Below are 17,368 nucleotides of genomic sequence, written 5' to 3' on the forward strand. Positions count from 1 at the left end.
GCTTATGTTTAAAAAGTTTATTTACAGGTGACTTGCTATGATGTCAGATTTGTTTCAAAATAGGGTGGTGGTGGATGAGACTATAGATAAACTAAGATTGCTTATATATGGATAATTTTGGAAGTTGGGTAATGAGCAAATGGGGGCTCATTATACAGTTCTTCTGTACTTGTCTACGTTAGCAAATTTTCACAGTAAAGAGTGTAGTGGACATTATTTTGACTTTAAATATGCTTAATCACTGAAAAGGCTATCTACTGTAATTCATCTGTGGTGCAAAAATAGGGAAGGTTGACTACAGACCCAAGCAAAATGATGTTCAGGGCCTCTGATTATTTGCCTTTGAAAAACTACAAATGATATAAAGGTGAAAAAAATAAAATTACTTTCTTTTGTAAGTTAACATATTGAAGTGGAATAAAAAGTCATAAATTTCTAACATTCCACCTTTTATATAAAACTTGCTTATACATACTTTAACCCAATTTTAAAATTAGAGTAATGCATACTTAATACCTCAAATTTAACATTACTACGTTCTAATAGGGGAACAGAAATGTGATGAAAGATTATGTTTCTGACAGCCTATATCAGTCCAGAAATATGAGTGTTGGAACTAGGACAAGTTGGATATTGTAAACCATTTCTAACAACACAGAAAAGATGCAGAATGTAATGTTTGCTTTTAGTTTATTAATTTATTTTGGAGGAATCGTTGACTTTCCAAATATGTACTGTTTGGAGGTACGATGCATGCATAGCCTTTGAAAATGCCTTTGTACAATTTCACCTCAAAATAATTTGATTCACAGCATACACAGAAATCTAAGAGAAATTATATTTACAAGATTTAATAAGTTTTTGCTGTTTTAATGAAGAAACTGATCAATTCTTTTACAGTAGGGAAACATGGACATTGGGTGTCATTATAAATAAGAAGTCAGAATGGCTTTAAAAATTAAAATTGTGTCATCGTTCTATTAATCTCTGAATGCCCAAGCCATGCAAAATCTACTTGTTTTAAATATTTGGGGATGCAAATAATACAGAAGAAAAAAAAAAGCATGTCTGGTGAATGTGAAAACGTCATCATAATTAACTTTTACAATAAGAAAATACTGTTAATTCTTTCAAGAAGATACAGTAGTGGTGCAACACAGACAGTGCCTAAAGTAACATTTCAATTGTCATTTGTCTTTGTCTACAGATAATACAGACGCACACTGTAACATGTAACATGAACTCATTCAAAGTCTGAACAATGGTTACAATATTAAAATAAATCAATTTTAACTATAAAGGGACATCTTCACATTCCAGGATACATCATTGATATCTTCAAAGGACAATTTTTTCTATGCCTTATATTCTCACTTTTTGTTTATACTGTCAAAGACATTACAATTATCTTTTAAAATACTATATAAAACTTGAGTTGCCACAGAAAGTTGGATATGAACCCTAGATAACTGAACCGGGACAAAGCAATGACAAAATAATTAAGTACTAAAATTGAGACCAGCTCCTTAAAAATTATTAAACTGTTCATCACACATCCCATTTCTTTCAGGGAAATAAACAAATTAGCAACACTTTCCCCACCATCCTTAATCTGCTCTAAAACTACCTTTTTTTTTACAATGCATTTCTTTGTTTCTTTAAAACTCCCTGCCTCTACACTCTCCCAAACAAGGTTATCATCAATTTGAAACATCTTACAATGCTTGCTAGAAAAGTTTCAGGCTCCTCTATTACCACTTTAAACTTTTCAGACCTACTCCAAAATTTAAGGGGCAATGTACTATAACAAAATGGTAAATGTGCTCTCTTCTAAAGACCCAGTTTACAAAACAGTGAATTAATTTAAAATGTATAGTCAGGTCTCTGTGTTACCAGATACATCAAACTAACATTTTAAGAAGAAAGTAAGAAAACTTTTTACTAGAAAAAAGAACTGCACCAACTGATCCAAAGAGCACAGGCACCTCAGGAGGTAGGCACCATCCAATTTGTATCCTACCACTTATATTGCCAATTGTCTGCACATAGCAGTCTGACTAGGAGCTCCTTTTGAAAAGGCACCTTGCAAGTTGACTGAATTCTTGTTCAAATTGGTCACAGACAAAAGTAGTTGATATAACTGTCAGCCCAATAACTTTAATTGAAAATACGAAGTAGTTGATAATGAGACACAGTTAAACATACCAAATAATTTTGCTTATTTTAAAAACTGGATACAGCCTCTATTGGCATATGAAACTTGTGCACAAGCAGAAATGAACACACACAAAAAAACTTCCTTAAAATCAATCAATCTCTGATGTCTCATACCCCACCCTCTCTACACCTATCAAATAGACTGGTTGCTCACTTTCCCTGGCAGGTGAAAACAATGATTGACTAGATATATCACCGAAGAACTGGAACCATGCATTTACTGTATAACAGCTTAGTAACCTGGATGTGTATGTTCATGCAGTAGTTTTAAAGTCATCTACGTGGTTTTCATAAAGCATCAAACGGTTTTCATACATGCTACTTTCATTCTCAACTGACAACTGCCAAGTTAATTGCTGCCACTTCAGCATATCACTAAGAATACTGGTAAACCTTTAGCTAGAACACCAAGCAGTATATGTTTTCCACCTGAATTGTTACTTAGTACCAAGTGGGGTGGACCATCGGGAAAGAGATCTGAAACCATACAAAGGCAAAGGCATCGGCATATTACAGAACAGTAGGACTGATAGGCTGTTATTGGAGACTGACAGACAGACACCAGTGTTACAGAAGCCTTTCAAGAATGCTGTTTTCAGGTCAGTGCTTTTAAGTCCAAGTACTGTTTTCTCACCAGTATTTTCACAGTTGTACTAGAGATGTTTTATCAGTGTAATTACATAGCCATGCTTACTTTGTGAAACAAGTGGATATTTGTAGGGAATTTTCCATGTGAAAAAATGTTTTCAAAGTTGTAGGTAGAGTGTGAAAGTATGATTTTGATGGAAAACTAGGATGATTTATTATTATACCTTTGGTTTCATTATGATATCAAGTGCAACCTATTTTTCTATAGGTCTGCCAGATTACTGCCAAATTAGAATACAATGACAGCTTGAAGTGTGTGTGTGTGTGTGTGTATACGCACCTGATATGGGAGAGTGGGTATTCCTAAAGTTATAACTGCAGGTGAAATCTTTAAGGATTAGAAAACTTACCGATTTTATTGCTATTTATATTCACCCAAATAAGGGGAAGATTCCAAAATCCAATTCTCAGCAATGGTAGAGACCTTAATTAAATGTCCTATTACTAATTTTTCAGTGGTGCATTCTAGTGAATCACACGATTTTCTATCTCTTCAGTTATTCACACCCTAAAGTTCTGGTTTCCTAAATAAAGGAGTGCTTTAGTATCACCTGAACTACCTGAACAAACTCAGTGTTATAAGTTCTTAGTTTTGAAGTCCTTTGTATTTACCTTTCTCTTAATCAAATTTCTTGACTAGCCTTCTCTTTTTCCCTAAATAACGCAGTGTGCAACTTTATAAACATTGGCCAACTGTAATTTCCCTCACACTGGTTTATTAACATGTGTGCAAATAAATATTTATTGAACGACTAATATTGATTTTTTTCAGCTAAGTTAGGATTATGGCACAAAATATTATCTGTGCTGTAAACATGAATTCGTCACAAAATTGGAAAGAAAAAAAAAAAGGCCCTCTGTAAATATTTCCCGTAGAAACACAGCTGAGATCAGGACTTCCAGATGGATTTTGGAATGGATTTACATTTGGCATACATTCACTGTGCTGTTGGCAAAGCGCAGTTTTACAAGAAGGTCATTCATAAAATCCTACTTTGCAAGGACTTGTTATTTTGAAAACCAAGGACCTAATAAAAGCATGCAGTAACTTAATATGTGGCATAATTAGGTCTTAGTTACCAGTGCTGATAATAGCTTGGTGAATCATTGTATAAGCAAAAGGGATCTTCTCCCCTCTGATTGTACTTTTGAACAAAGGGCACAATATGACTAATTCCTGACTGCTACAAATCACATTTTAAAACGTCTTGTTTGTGTGTTGGAAATTACCCCTGAAAAAAGCAGCAATTACAAATACCCTTATTATTTTGCTACCCCAAATCATATTCTGGGTGCTTTTTCCTGTTCTTCTCTTTGATAGGAAGCAACGGGAAGAAGCATGGGGAGCCTTGGTTTTCCAGAGAGCTGTGACCAGGTAAGTCTGCTCTGGGAATTCACAGTTTGTCTTTATAAACTGTAACATGTCACACTATGATTCGAAGTTCTAGTTTATAAAATAAGGGCCACTCAGCAGTAACTTGAATAATTGGGATTCCATAGAAGAACTCTTCAATTCTGTGTACATTCTCTTAGGAGTGAATCCTTTCTCTGTTTCAAGTATCCCTTTCTGTCTCTCTGTAATGAGTTAAGGGGAAAAAACACAAACCTCCCCATTTTTCTTTTTAGTGAGCTCACGCAGCCTCGGTATCATTCCTCCTCCCCCCTGTGTAATCTGAAATGAAGAGTCTGGACAGATGAAGATTCCCACGGTTTCCTTTTCTGCTTATGGGTGCTCCAAGTCTTTTCACTCTCAACTTGGTGCAGACTCTTCTGCACTCAGGTGTACCGCGGCATCTCACACTGCTCACAGCGATTGAGTGCTGGGTGGTTCAGAAAAGTGCAGCTGTCACAATTCCATGGGGCCCCTTCATAGTCTTCGTCTCGGGGTTGTGTCCGAGGACTCTGTGTGGAGCCAGGAAGATGCTCTGAGGGAAGTTGGGATTGAAAGAAAGACTGAGTTTTTTCCAAGCATAATCCAAAGTGAAATTGAAAACAACCCCCCCCCAAAGCAAGGGAGGGTTGCTTTTATCACAGAGTGACAAAATTTAAGATGTGAAACCCTTAATATGTTACCTTCCACCTTACCTAATGTGAAAGCCAATTAGTAAACACAGCTACTGGAAATGCATAGCCAAACAAAGTTGACGACATGTATTTTATGATATACCAGGGGTGCCAAAAACATGTACACACATTTTAAGCGATGTTATCTTAAAGTGTGTATACATTTTGGGGGCACCTTCGGCATTTTTTTGGTGCCCTCTGTATGTTCTACTTTGTTCTAAACAATTTGTTGGGTCCAGCATAGACTACTTCCTGGTTCATTACCCACAGATAGTATATAGTTATGCTATAGTCCAGACAAATTTTAAAAATGAGAATTGTTATATAGCACGTTCAATGAATTCTGCCATCTTTAGCCTGCCGTGACCTCCCACACACACACCCCCGTGCCCACAGTACCAGCCCTACTGTATTTAAACATCTGATTAAATGTGTGCCTTCTTCCAGGAGGCTTTCAGTTCCACAATAGGCATGTGTTTAATCATGAAAGGTTCTTGTATTCTCAGATTCTTTCCTACCTTTTTCGCATTAAATTGTCTTTCAGATATTAGTTTAAAATGTCTATACCTGGCAATATAAAATGCTGGCAACCTTATGTTGGTCTTTGGGATTTTATTAAAGCAACAACGGCAAAAACACCTTGAAACTTCTCCTCCTCCTTGGTCCTCATTCTCTGGCGTTGTGCTCACAAAGGCTCTTTGCTTCTACAGTTAGTTTGTAAATCCTGCCTTTTAGGAACAGTCCCTACTGAAAGTGGGATCAGTGGCTAGAAGGCGAAAAACCTCCAGATGGAACTCACCCTAGAATCTGAAGGTCAGGAGGCTGCGAAAATCTACTTGTAAACACTGGGAAATCTTCCCTTTGAGCTGGACATGAGATTATGATCTAAGGTAAGCAGCCTTCCTATAAGCAGGTAACAAAACAAACCGATCTGGGAAAGTTTTAATTAGAATATTTTCTGTTGTGGCTGCTCGCTCGCAGGTCGGGAAGGAATTCACCAGGCAGGTAGAAATAGAGAAGGTACATTTATTAAAGGAAGAGGAGGGTCGGCTGGGAAGAGTCTGCTGGAAACTACTGCGTTGAGTCTGTTTTGCCTCGTTTTATATTTTCTAAAACTTGCTCTAACCAGGAGGTAAATTTCTTTGGCTTGTAGTGGAATTTTCTATTTAGTTCGGCTTTGTCTATGGGGTGGGGTGCAGTTAAGGTGCTTATTGCAAACTTTGCATGTTGCGTAGAATTAAGTCGGAGCCAGGAGTGGATCCCATACAGATGCAAAAACCCCTCCCTTAGTCACCGGGCCTGGCGAGCAAGGCCGGAAGTAAACAGAAACATTAAAACTGGTATGCATTATAAATACAGGGGTGCCAAAAAGATGTATACACAGGACTTGTATTCATCTTTTGTTACTGGTATATATTATTACAATTTTAATAGTTGTTTTCCTTTCTTAAAATGTGCATACATTTTTTGGGGACCCTCTGTATATAGTAAACAGAGTCATTAAAATCTGATGGAAAGGAGGCAAAGAAAAGAAAGTTCCAAGCTAAATTACACTTGTTAAATCGAATTATACCAGAAATCCAAATCTCAAAATAGAAGATTTAGTGCCACCATTACAATTCCTCCATTCTATCATCACCTTGTTAAAAACCTTTTAAAAGAACAAAATGCCCCCCAAACCAAACACTGACAATACTTTTCAAGGGCAGATGACTTTTTATTTCATGAAGTAGTTATCACAGAGTGACAAAATTTAAGATGTGAAACCCTTAATATGTTACCTTTCATCTTTCCATGCTAATTCCAAAAGTAGCCTTAAATTTTAGATTGTGGTAACATGAAGAGGTTTTTCAAACTCCTCTTTTTTTGAAACTACATAACTGAAAAACCTCTTTTAACCTAATTAATTCAGAACACTTGGGAACTCTCTTCACTATTTAGTACTGTAAGTGAAGAAAAAAAGTCTACCCTTCTGAGTTATTAGCTGAGGCCCCCTTGTAATAAAAGACAGATTAACAGGAGAAAAACAAGTTTAATAACATGTATTATCTCCTGTGTACAAAGAGAGACCCAGGAAAACTGCATAACTCCCGGAAAATGCCTGAGCTTCTTCCATAAATACCATCTCCAGGTAAAGACAAAAGAAAGATGTTGGGGGAACCGGTTATGGGAGGCTACCACGAAAAGCCCAGGAAATAAGTCTTGTTATGTAGATTTAACTAGCTGCCTTTTTCCATTGCTAAGGTACCGAGAGACACCCTTACAAATGGAGATTGCCTTATAAATGTAAATGTCTCTTACAAAAGAACTTTTACTTTGTTTTCAGAGCTTCTCTTGCACCTGCAGCTTCTCAAAATAGGCACATTTTGGAGTGGCATATTCTCCTACCCCTCAATACTACAACAATTTAATTTGGAAAAAGAAATTATTCTGAAGTAACTTATCAAAAAAGATATTTAAAAGGTACCTAATTTAAATTATCGTTGGTCCTTAAAAAAAAGACACTGCTCATTTCATCATAGGAAAGTACTGTTTAACTAAAAGCATCTAAAACCCGAAAGACATTTTAGATGTCTATTTTCATTTGATTTATAGGTGTGAAATCTTTTTAATGGAATATTTCAAGAAGGTAAGATTTTCAGGCCTCGTGGAAAATAAAAACAAAAGGCAATGTATAGTTATACACAAATAAAAGCAGAAGTAAATAGGTTTTTCCTTTAATAGGCTAAATTTCCATAAAAATGACCATCCTCATAAATATCACTTACCAATTTAATCACTAGTTTATATTTATAGTAATTAGACTATAGAAGACAAAATGCTCAAAAGGATGCAACTAAACTTTTCAAAAATTCTAAATATTTTCTACAGTTTCAAAGATAGCTGTTATTTTTCCAATAATGGGAAATATGCCAATGGTAAAGCAAGAAGGATTTTTTAACTATATGAAGTGTAATGTAGTTTCATGCTTGGTTTGCTCTTAGAGAAAGAGACAGACTTAGAGTAGCAGACAGAGAAAGAGATACCCCAACAAACAGACTCAAACAGAAAGAGACTCAAGGAGGGAGAGCTACTTGGTTAGTTCTTAGGCTGGGATCTTTATAAGAAATATCAAGTAGAATACTTGCACAAACTCAAATATGTACAATATTTCTAAAAACCCTATTTTAACTGAATCACACAATAAAGTTCAACAAGCATTAGAAAACTTCAGTGAAAAGTTATAAAGTCCAGAGCTTTCCAGTTGTTTCATTTACTTGGCCTTGCTTTCTAGATACTATTTATTATCTTAATCTGTTCACCAAGGTGTCCACTTGAATTGTGGCCACTCTGAATTGAGATGTGCTGTTAAGTGTAAAACACACACCAGATTTCAAAGATTTAGTATGAAATAAAGAATGTAAACTATCTCACAATAATTTTATATCAATTTCATATTGAAATACCACCGTGCATATACTAGATTAAGAAAATATATTAAAATTCACTTGTTTTACTTTTTAAAATTTGGTTACTAGAATATATTAAATTATGTGTGTGGCTCACATTATATTTCTGTTGGACAGTGCAGCCTTAGAAACTCCGTAGAGAGAGTAATTTTTTAAAGTAAAAAGTCAGCCTTATAACTCTACATGGGTTAACATGTGTCTTTAAAGGACACACAAGTACAAACCATCTGCAGATGCTGCCTGGGTGTCATGGATGTCCACCTGTACTTTGGAGGTCACACTAATTCTTCGGGCTTTCCTCTCAATTGTGCAGGGGTCTGATGAGTCTGCATGAGAAGAGACGCCAGGAAGAAGGGATCAAGCCATTCATTTAGAACAGTGGACAGGCTCACAAAAATTGCTCACGGGATGCGCAAAGGTATTTACCCCTTCTAATACTTGATGTTACCTTTAATTTTACTGTGGGGGCAAGTGCCATATTTAACACTGCTTTTACAACCTATACAGAGTAGTGGCTCTTTTTCCATCCTCTCCAATTGCTTGGAATAAATGCCTTATTTCACCAGTTTTCCATTTTATAGTGGGTTAGGGGTACAAATTCAGTAATTAAATGTCTATGTGGAAGCAAAATTTGGGAGATTACACTTTAGCAATTCCCTGATTAAGCAATAGTTATTAGAAAATTATGTGTTAAAAGTACACTACCCATATAAGGCTAACCAAAGAACCCATTTACAATAATGGTAACATTAAAGAACCAAAGCAGTACTTAAAATAAATTCCAGTTACCTACCTGTGCAAAAGCCCAGGAGACACTTCAACAGACTAAAAGCATCCCAATTTCTTACTAGAATATTGTGTCTATTAATTTATAGGTTATTAGTAAGTAGTCCTTTGTATTAAGTAAAAACAAAAAGTGGCAGACTTCATATTATTTGCCCTTAAGAACCAATAAAAGATCCTACATTTTGTAATTAGTTCTAAGTCCATAAGCAGCCCCCTAGTACAATCCACCTTTGGAAATCAGTGCTTAGGCAGTAAAGCACTTCCTTATCAGACAGAGGAAACAAAAGCAGAGTTAAATGTCTCCTTAGGCTCCAAAGACTGGTAAAGTTCCTATTTCTTACATTTGTAAAGTACTTTATAGCATCACATAACTCTTCTCATTGTCCCTTCTCACTTAGCTTGTGTATTTTACAGGGCTGATGACCTCGCTGGTGCACAGACTGGATCTGAACAAGGTCAGGTGGTGAAGACCAGCAGGACCAGCGCTCAACCCCTGGGACACCAAGGTCAGTGCTCTCACCATAATGATGGGGCTGGGGGTGGGACATGGATCTGACGGCGCAGAAAGCTTTCTCTGTCTCCCTTCCTAGCTCTCCTTCTCTCTTTAATTATGGCACTTATTATTCAGATAAACATCCTGATTCCACTTGGGTTTCTAGCATGTAACTGTAAAAACCCCACGACATTTATTCTAGCTGATAAAACAATTCTACCTGTTATTTACATTTTATTTCCTTTTTAAATTTAAGTGGTACTGACAAACTTTCAGGAAAGGCCAATTTAGTTTTATTAAAGCCTTAAATTTTCTGTAAGTGTTTAAAAGAAAACAAAATTGATTTCATACAGAAAACTAATTTGATACATCTGTTATTAGTTTTAGCAAATTTTATTAGAATTAAAAGTGCCATGGGAAAGAGCCTTTTTAATGTAAAGGTACTTGTACAGAACTAGATGAAGCTTGTTATTAATGGCACATTAATGCTAGCCTTGCATAATTCCCAGCTGAGAACTATGCCAAACAAACAGGAACCTCCCACCTCAAATACCGTGTTTCCCCCAAAATAAGACCTAGCTGGACAATCAGCTCTAATGCGTCTTTTGGAGCAAAAATTAATATAAGACCCGGTATTATATTATGTTCTATTGTATCATATCATATTGTAATAAAATAAGATCAGGTCTTATATTAATTTTTGCTCCAAAAGACGCATTATGGTGGTTCCTCCTCGCTGCCCAGTCCTGCTGCACTCGTGTGCAGACAGGGCTCAGGCTGTTATTTAAAAAAAAAAAAAAGGATAATTGGAAAAGAATAGATTGCCCAGATGTAAACCCTCACTTACACTGCCAGCTGATTTTTGACAAAAGCACCAATGGAGAAAGGGAAGTCTTTCCCACAACCAGTGCCAGAAGAACTGGATATCCATATGAAAAAAACAAAAATAAATTTTGAGCCTTACTTCAAACTATACACAAAAATTTGAGAAAGGTCATACACACCGAAGTGTAAGAGCTAAACTTACAAAGCTTCCAAAATATAGAATATCTTTGCAACTTAGATGTAGATAAAGATTTTTAGATAGGGCATAGGAAGCAATGAAAAAAAAATTGGTAAATTAGCCTTCATTGAACACTATTAAGTGACAAAGGCAAGCCACAGACTGGGAGAAAATATCTGCAAAACGTGAGCAGACACTTCACAAAGGAATGTATGTAAATGGCCAATAAACATATGAAAATGCTCAACTTGAGCAGATGTGAGGGAAATGCAAATTAAAATCCTGGGATACCATCTCACACCCACCAGAATGGCTAAAATAATGTCCTGGCCATTTCTTACAAAAACCATTCACCTGCCCTAATAGCCCATCAAGAGAATCTAAAGTATGGATACAAAATGACTTGTATGAGTCATACCACGTTTATTCATAATAACCAAAAACTGTAAATAGCCCAGGTGTCCATCAACAAGTGAATGGAGAAACAGACTGTGATATATTCATATCAAGGAATACTGCTCAGCAATAAGACTGAACTACTGATACATGAATCTCAACCACATAGAGCCAAATGAAGGAAATCAAATACAATACATACTGCGATTCAGTTTATATGAAATTCTAGAACAAGCTAAATTAGTATGTGGTAAAAAAAAAAAAAGGCTCTGGAAGTTGAGGTTGGGGATTAAGTGGGAAAGGGCAGGGGTAGGTTTTCTGGGCTGATGGTAGTATTCTAAATTGGTAGGGATTTGGAATATTGAGGGGTATATGCATTTGCTAAAACTCATGAAATGATACATTTAAAAAAAGAAATTTCTTGAGGTAATGTGATAGATCAGCTGCCTGGAACCCATGTACTCAGTTTTCTTGCAGTGGTGATATCAGTGTTTCAGATATGTCATTCTGCCTTCTGTCTTTGAGACCAACGCTATGTACCATGTTTCCCCCAAAATAAGACCTAGCTAGACAATCAGCTCTAATGCGTCTTTTTTTTTTTTTAAATCCCTATGCCAGTACCATACTGATTATTGTAGCTTTATAGTAAGTGCTAAAGTTGATTAGCATAAGACTTTCAACTTCGCTCTTCTTTTTTGAGATTGTTTTGGATATTCTGTCTTCTGTGTTTTCCCTGTCAATTTCAGAAACAGCTTATTAATTTCTACCAAAAAAAGAAAAGCCTAGTGGAGTTATAATTGGTATTGCATTATATCTACAAATCAACATGGGAAGACTCGGTATCGTAACAATATTGATTTAATCACGAATATGGTATATTACTCTTTGTTTAGGTCTTCTTTAGTTTCCAGTGTACATATCTGGTTAAATGTATTCATGCATCGTGTTTTTTGATGGTATCTTTTATTTCATTTTCAAATTGCTTGCTAATATGGTATAAAAATATGGTTTTTGTATACTGACCTTACATCCCAAGACCTTGTTAAATTCACTTATTAGTTCTAATAGTTGTTTTTCAGTACCTTTAGATTTTCTTGGCAAATAATGATGCCATCTAGGATGGCTGTTGAATTTTGTCAGATGCTCTTTTGTCAACTGAATCTAGTGAAATGATTATATGCTTTTTCTCCTTTACTTTAATACTGCATTCCTGAGCTAAGTCCAACTTAGTCATGGCTGTAAATATTTTATGAAGGATTTCTTTGCTTTTATGTTAATGAGTGGTATTGACCTGTAGGGGTGGGTAGGTAATGTCTTCATTGGGTTTTGGAATCACAGTTCTGCTGACTCCATTAAAAAAAATGGGAAGCTTTCCCGCCTCTGTTTTCTCAGAGTTTGTGTAAGACTTATTATCTCTTCCTTAAATGTTTGCTAGAATTTACCCACTAGTAAAACCATCTGGGTCTAGAATTTTCTTTGTGGGAAAATTTTTTATAATAGACTCAATTTCTTTAATAGATATATAGCTAGTACTACCGTGTTTCCCCGAAAAAAAGACCTAGCCGGACAATCAGCTCTCGTGTCTTTTGGAGCAAAAATTAATATAAGACAATCAGCTCTCATGCGTCTTTTGGAGCAAAAATTAATATAAGACCCGGTCTTATTTTACTATAAGACCGGGTATAATATAATATATTATATTATAATATAATACTGGGTCTTATATTAATTTTTGCTCCAAAAGACACGAGAGCTGATTGTCCGGCTAGGTCTTTTATTCGGGGAAACACAGTATTTCCTATTCCATCTTGTTTTTCACTTTTGGTAGGTTACATTTTTCAAGGAATGTGTCCATTTCATCTAAGGTGTTGAGTTTAAATAAGTGTTTTTTAAAATTTTTAATTTTTATTTTTTATTATTTATATTTTTAAAGATTTTATTGGGGAAGGGGAGGACTTTATTGGGGAACAGTGTGTACTTCCAGGACTTTTTTCCAAGTCAAGTTGTCCTTTCAGTCCTAGTTGTGGAGGGCGCAGCTCAGCTCAGCTCCAGGTCCAGTTGCCGTTTTCTAGTTGCCGTTTTCTAGTTGCAGGGGGCACAGCCCACCATCCCTTGCCGGAGTCGAACCGGAAACCTTGTGGTTGAGAGGACGCATTCCAACCAACTGAGCCATGCAGGAGCTCAGCGGCAGCTCAGCTCAAGGTGCCCTGTTCAATCTTAGTTGCAGGGGGTGGAGCCCACCATCCCTTGCGGGACTCGAGGAATTGAACTGGCAATAGGGTGTTGATTTTATTGGCATATATAGCTGTTCATCACATTCCTTTGTTATTTTAATGGATAACCCATCTTTCATTTCTGATTTTGGTAATTTGTGTTCTTTTTCTCCTAGATCAGTTGATATTAGAACTTATTGATTTTTGTTTATCTCTGACTTTTCTTATCTTTACTCTCTTAAGGTGGAATTTTAGGTCATTGATTTGAGATCTTTTTGTCTTATACTAGCATTTGAAGCTGTAAATTTCCTTCTAAGTAGTGTTTCAACTATCAGGTAGCAAAGAATTTGACCTTGCCCAAAGAGGTCCAGCTTTGTCCCCAGCTCCTGGGAGATAACCTCTCAATGCTTGAAATTTCCCAAGTGATAGAAATGTCTGTTATTTATGGTGGGCCCTTCAGACCATACACTAGAGTTTATGCTAATAAGGTGGCTAATGGTAGACATAGTGTCCACCATTTCTTATCAACTTGGTAAGGCACTCCCTTAAATAGGGTGGTTCCTTGCTAACAGGTAATGCTTCCCTAGTAGACCCTAAGTGTAAAGACTCATATATTAATCCAAGTGGGTAAAGTGATCAATGATATATAATCCAGTGACTTTCAGCTTGAAACTATATATAATGTTGCCCCAGCACCAAATCAGGTATTTGGTAGTCATCCACTAAGATTTTTCTTTGTACCATTTTTAGAAATCAGTAGGCTATTTTAAATGCAGATCAGATGAAATATTCATGGTAGTATTAAACAATAAAAAGAACAGATAGACATAGACAATAGTTTAGGGGTTACCAGAGGGTAAGGGGACGGGGGGCTCTAGAAGAGGGACAACGGGTTCTAATTAAATTACATAAAATACTCTGTACGGAGCTTTAAAGTACATTCTTTTACAAGTTGCAACACAGTATCTGTGTTTTTTTTAATTAAAGTTTATTGGGGTGACAAAAAGTTTAAATTCAAATTTAAACATTTGGTACATAAAAATAAGAGCTTTGATACCTTTAATGTTACATAGGAATGATTTACAATTATCCAACAGCAATTCCTCCAAATCTTGGGTTTATGTAAGACCTAATGGTTATGCTCACCTGTTGAGTACACAAGGGCTCTTTTGTAGCTTGTCAATTAACTAATAATCTTAGATCTACTGCAGATCAAACTTTCCATTCTTACATAATAGTTTTAGGATTATAGTTTTTACAGTGCTGGCTAAATTTATAATAACTATATAATACACTGTTTCAACTTAAAAATAAATTGTATATCCCATTTAATTACTTTTGATAATAATTCCAAGAGTTATTAATTTTAGTGCTTTTTAGAAGTTTGGAGACATTATGGTAACTTTTTGTATGCTGAACAAGTTAATAGATATTTCTTCAGCTATAACTGAATTCCCAAAGAACTTTCATATTTATTTCTATGATGTTTGTGACATTTCCCTACTCACCTTTTTTGGATGGCTTGGGTGGTACCACTGGGCCAGGTTCTATGTTGTCATAAAAGTTATTCATGGCTTTTGGATCAAAGTTTCCTATAAAGAAAATAAAATTACCAGGCATTTAGGGCTCTTTCTGTTATTTGAATTTTTTTGTTAAGGAAAAATAGGGAAATAAAGTTTTCCAGGGTTTCAAAACTCATTATACCCTCTTCCCACTGAAACTGTTTTCTTTATCATTGTGAGAAAAGACTCAAGCAAACTACCACACCCGTGTCTGTCTACAATGTTCACCTAAAGGAATGTTTTTCTAACTGTAAAGCTAGTCTCTTTAGGCATGATTAAGTATGTGGCGCATTCAGGGAGGTAAATGGAGGACAGAAATGAAAAGATGGCTGAACTGTTTTCTCTGTTTGTTTTGATTTTAATAAACAAACCATGAGAAAGAAGATTTAAATAGTGAAAGCTCACTTTCATGTGTTTCATAATTTACCTTAAAATTTTATCTATTGTAAATTCAACTGTGGAAGAACCCAAATATATAAATTTGCAAAGATTAATCAAGTTGTTATATCAGCAGCTCATGGATTCATATCTTCAAGACAAGGAGAATCTTAAGTGTCACCTACAGATTTATCAATGATAAAAGATGATATGGTGCCAATTTCAGAACAGAACAATCCCTGAGAATTCTGTCTTGCCACAAAAACTTTCACTTCTCTTAAAGTGTTCACTCCCTGATCTAGTTAGTGTCTTCCCTGATGTAGTGTCTGTTTCAACCCCATCTCTTGCCATGACTCCTCCAACGTCAGTTTTGAGCCAGTGCCAGCTTTGGGTCCTATATTCACGTCTGTGAACCTATCACTGTAACATGCTTGTTCTACGCAATTCCAATTAAGCTTTATAACTGTACCCACACTTATTTACAGAGGATGCTATATGGTACTGATAGTTCTAGACTTAATTTTCTTTCCAATAACAGTTTTCCTCACAATAACCAACAATAAAGCTGCTTTTTATCAAATCATGCACTGATTTACATCCAGTCTAAATGTCCCCGAAAATGTCTAGATTCCTTGTCTTGCTTAAAAGTTTAGATTGGAAATTCATATAAAATTTTTCCAGAGCATGGAAGAGTAGAATTTAGTATAAAATGGATACATTTGAACCCCTTATGAAAGTAGATTTAGAAATCCTTACGCACCAGCTCTTTGTTGCCCCATGGAGATCAAAAACAGGTCTTTGTTTATAAAATCTTAATCATGGTTTCCCTTGCAGGTCCTCTTACAAATGCTCTTACCCATTTGGATATGCTATTTTAAGATAACTTTCTGAAAATAATTCCTATGATGGCTCATGAAAACCACAATGCTATTTGATATATTAATTGGATCTTTTTATGCTTTAAGATGCTGCATATGTTTTTCTTCAATTACTTAAGTTATAGCTGATGATGTAATCTCTAGACCCATAAGGCTTACTATAAATATCCTAACCAAATGTTTGTGTTTCTTGTTTTGCTTCAAAGAACACAAGCAAAAAAAATTGATGCACTCTTCCTCCTAATACAGCAGCAGCAATAGTTTGTATAACACCACACATTATGCACGGTAATTCTTTCTACAGACTACTAGCTTTAAGCAATGAAAGAATTACTATGACTAGGCTTCTGGAAATATATTTAAGGGCACCTGACTAGATTGTTCAACTTTCACATTCAAATTTACTTCTGTTATTCAGACAGTTCCATATCTTTTGGGTTCCCTTGCTTCTACTATTTAACCTTGCCTAAAACTGGCAGTGGAGTATTTTTATATACTCTTAAAATACAGTAGAAACTCTCTTAGCTTTCATAATTAAGGACAGTAAAAAAGGAGGGAGGATCATTTATAAAATGGAATCGTTAAGAAAAATTACATGTCAACTTTACTGTAACAAAACATAGAAACATAGCAGTATGTGTCTGTTGACTGACGAATCTATATTGTCTTTTTTATATAAACTACACCCGTGATGACCTAAAGTGCGTGGGCAAACCTTTTCTGTAAAGGTCCAGATAAACATTTTAGGCATTGTGGATAATACAGCCTCTGTTGGGAGCCCTGATTTAACTGTAGTGTTGAAGCACAAAAGCAGCCCAAGACAATATGTAAACAAATGGGCGTGGCTATGCTACACTAAAACTTTACTTTGCAAAACGAAGCAGGCTAGTTTGCAGAAAACCCTGATTTATAACATAATTTCCTGTTTTGACTTTGTTAGAATGGAGCAAGAGAACTACTTTAAGAACACTTAATTTGAGGACAGAATCTTTTTTAGATTTTTATGATTCCACCCTCTTAACTCTTTTCAGTTATTTTCACTCATATCTAATTTAGTCCCTATTTGATTTGCTGAGTCTCTAAAAAGCATTTGCCTTTAGTTTTTATTTCTCCTGCATTCATGTCGGTTTAAGAAACATTAAATTACAGAAGTATAGTAACTGGCATAAAAAGGTTTAGGAACAGGCACAACTGACTTTTGGTAAGCAGACAATTCCACTGATGGGAACAATCAATAGTATATGGACATGCCAGAATACAGCCTCTTATCATGAGTGTGCA

General features: G+C 35.6%; 1 protein-coding gene across 2 annotated transcripts in view; it reads right to left on the bottom strand.

The window, feature by feature from the left end:
• Positions 1–673: 673 nt before the first annotated feature.
• Positions 674–17,368, bottom strand: part of TAB3 (TGF-beta activated kinase 1 (MAP3K7) binding protein 3) — a 54,995-nt gene continuing 38,300 nt past the window's right edge. For both annotated transcript variants that reach the window (XM_019710557.2, XM_074324296.1), the window contains 3 exons: positions 14,778–14,861; positions 8,603–8,704; positions 674–4,790 (listed from right to left, as the gene is read on the bottom strand). In XM_019710557.2, coding sequence (XP_019566116.1) covers positions 4,642–4,790; positions 8,603–8,704; positions 14,778–14,861 — 335 coding nt within the window. In that variant the 3' untranslated portion in view covers positions 674–4,641. The remainder of the gene's footprint in view (positions 4,791–8,602; positions 8,705–14,777; positions 14,862–17,368) is intronic.

This window comes from Rhinolophus sinicus, chromosome X (assembly GCF_036562045.2).
Source record: "Rhinolophus sinicus isolate RSC01 chromosome X, ASM3656204v1, whole genome shotgun sequence".
Taxonomy (NCBI): domain Eukaryota; kingdom Metazoa; phylum Chordata; class Mammalia; order Chiroptera; family Rhinolophidae; genus Rhinolophus; species Rhinolophus sinicus.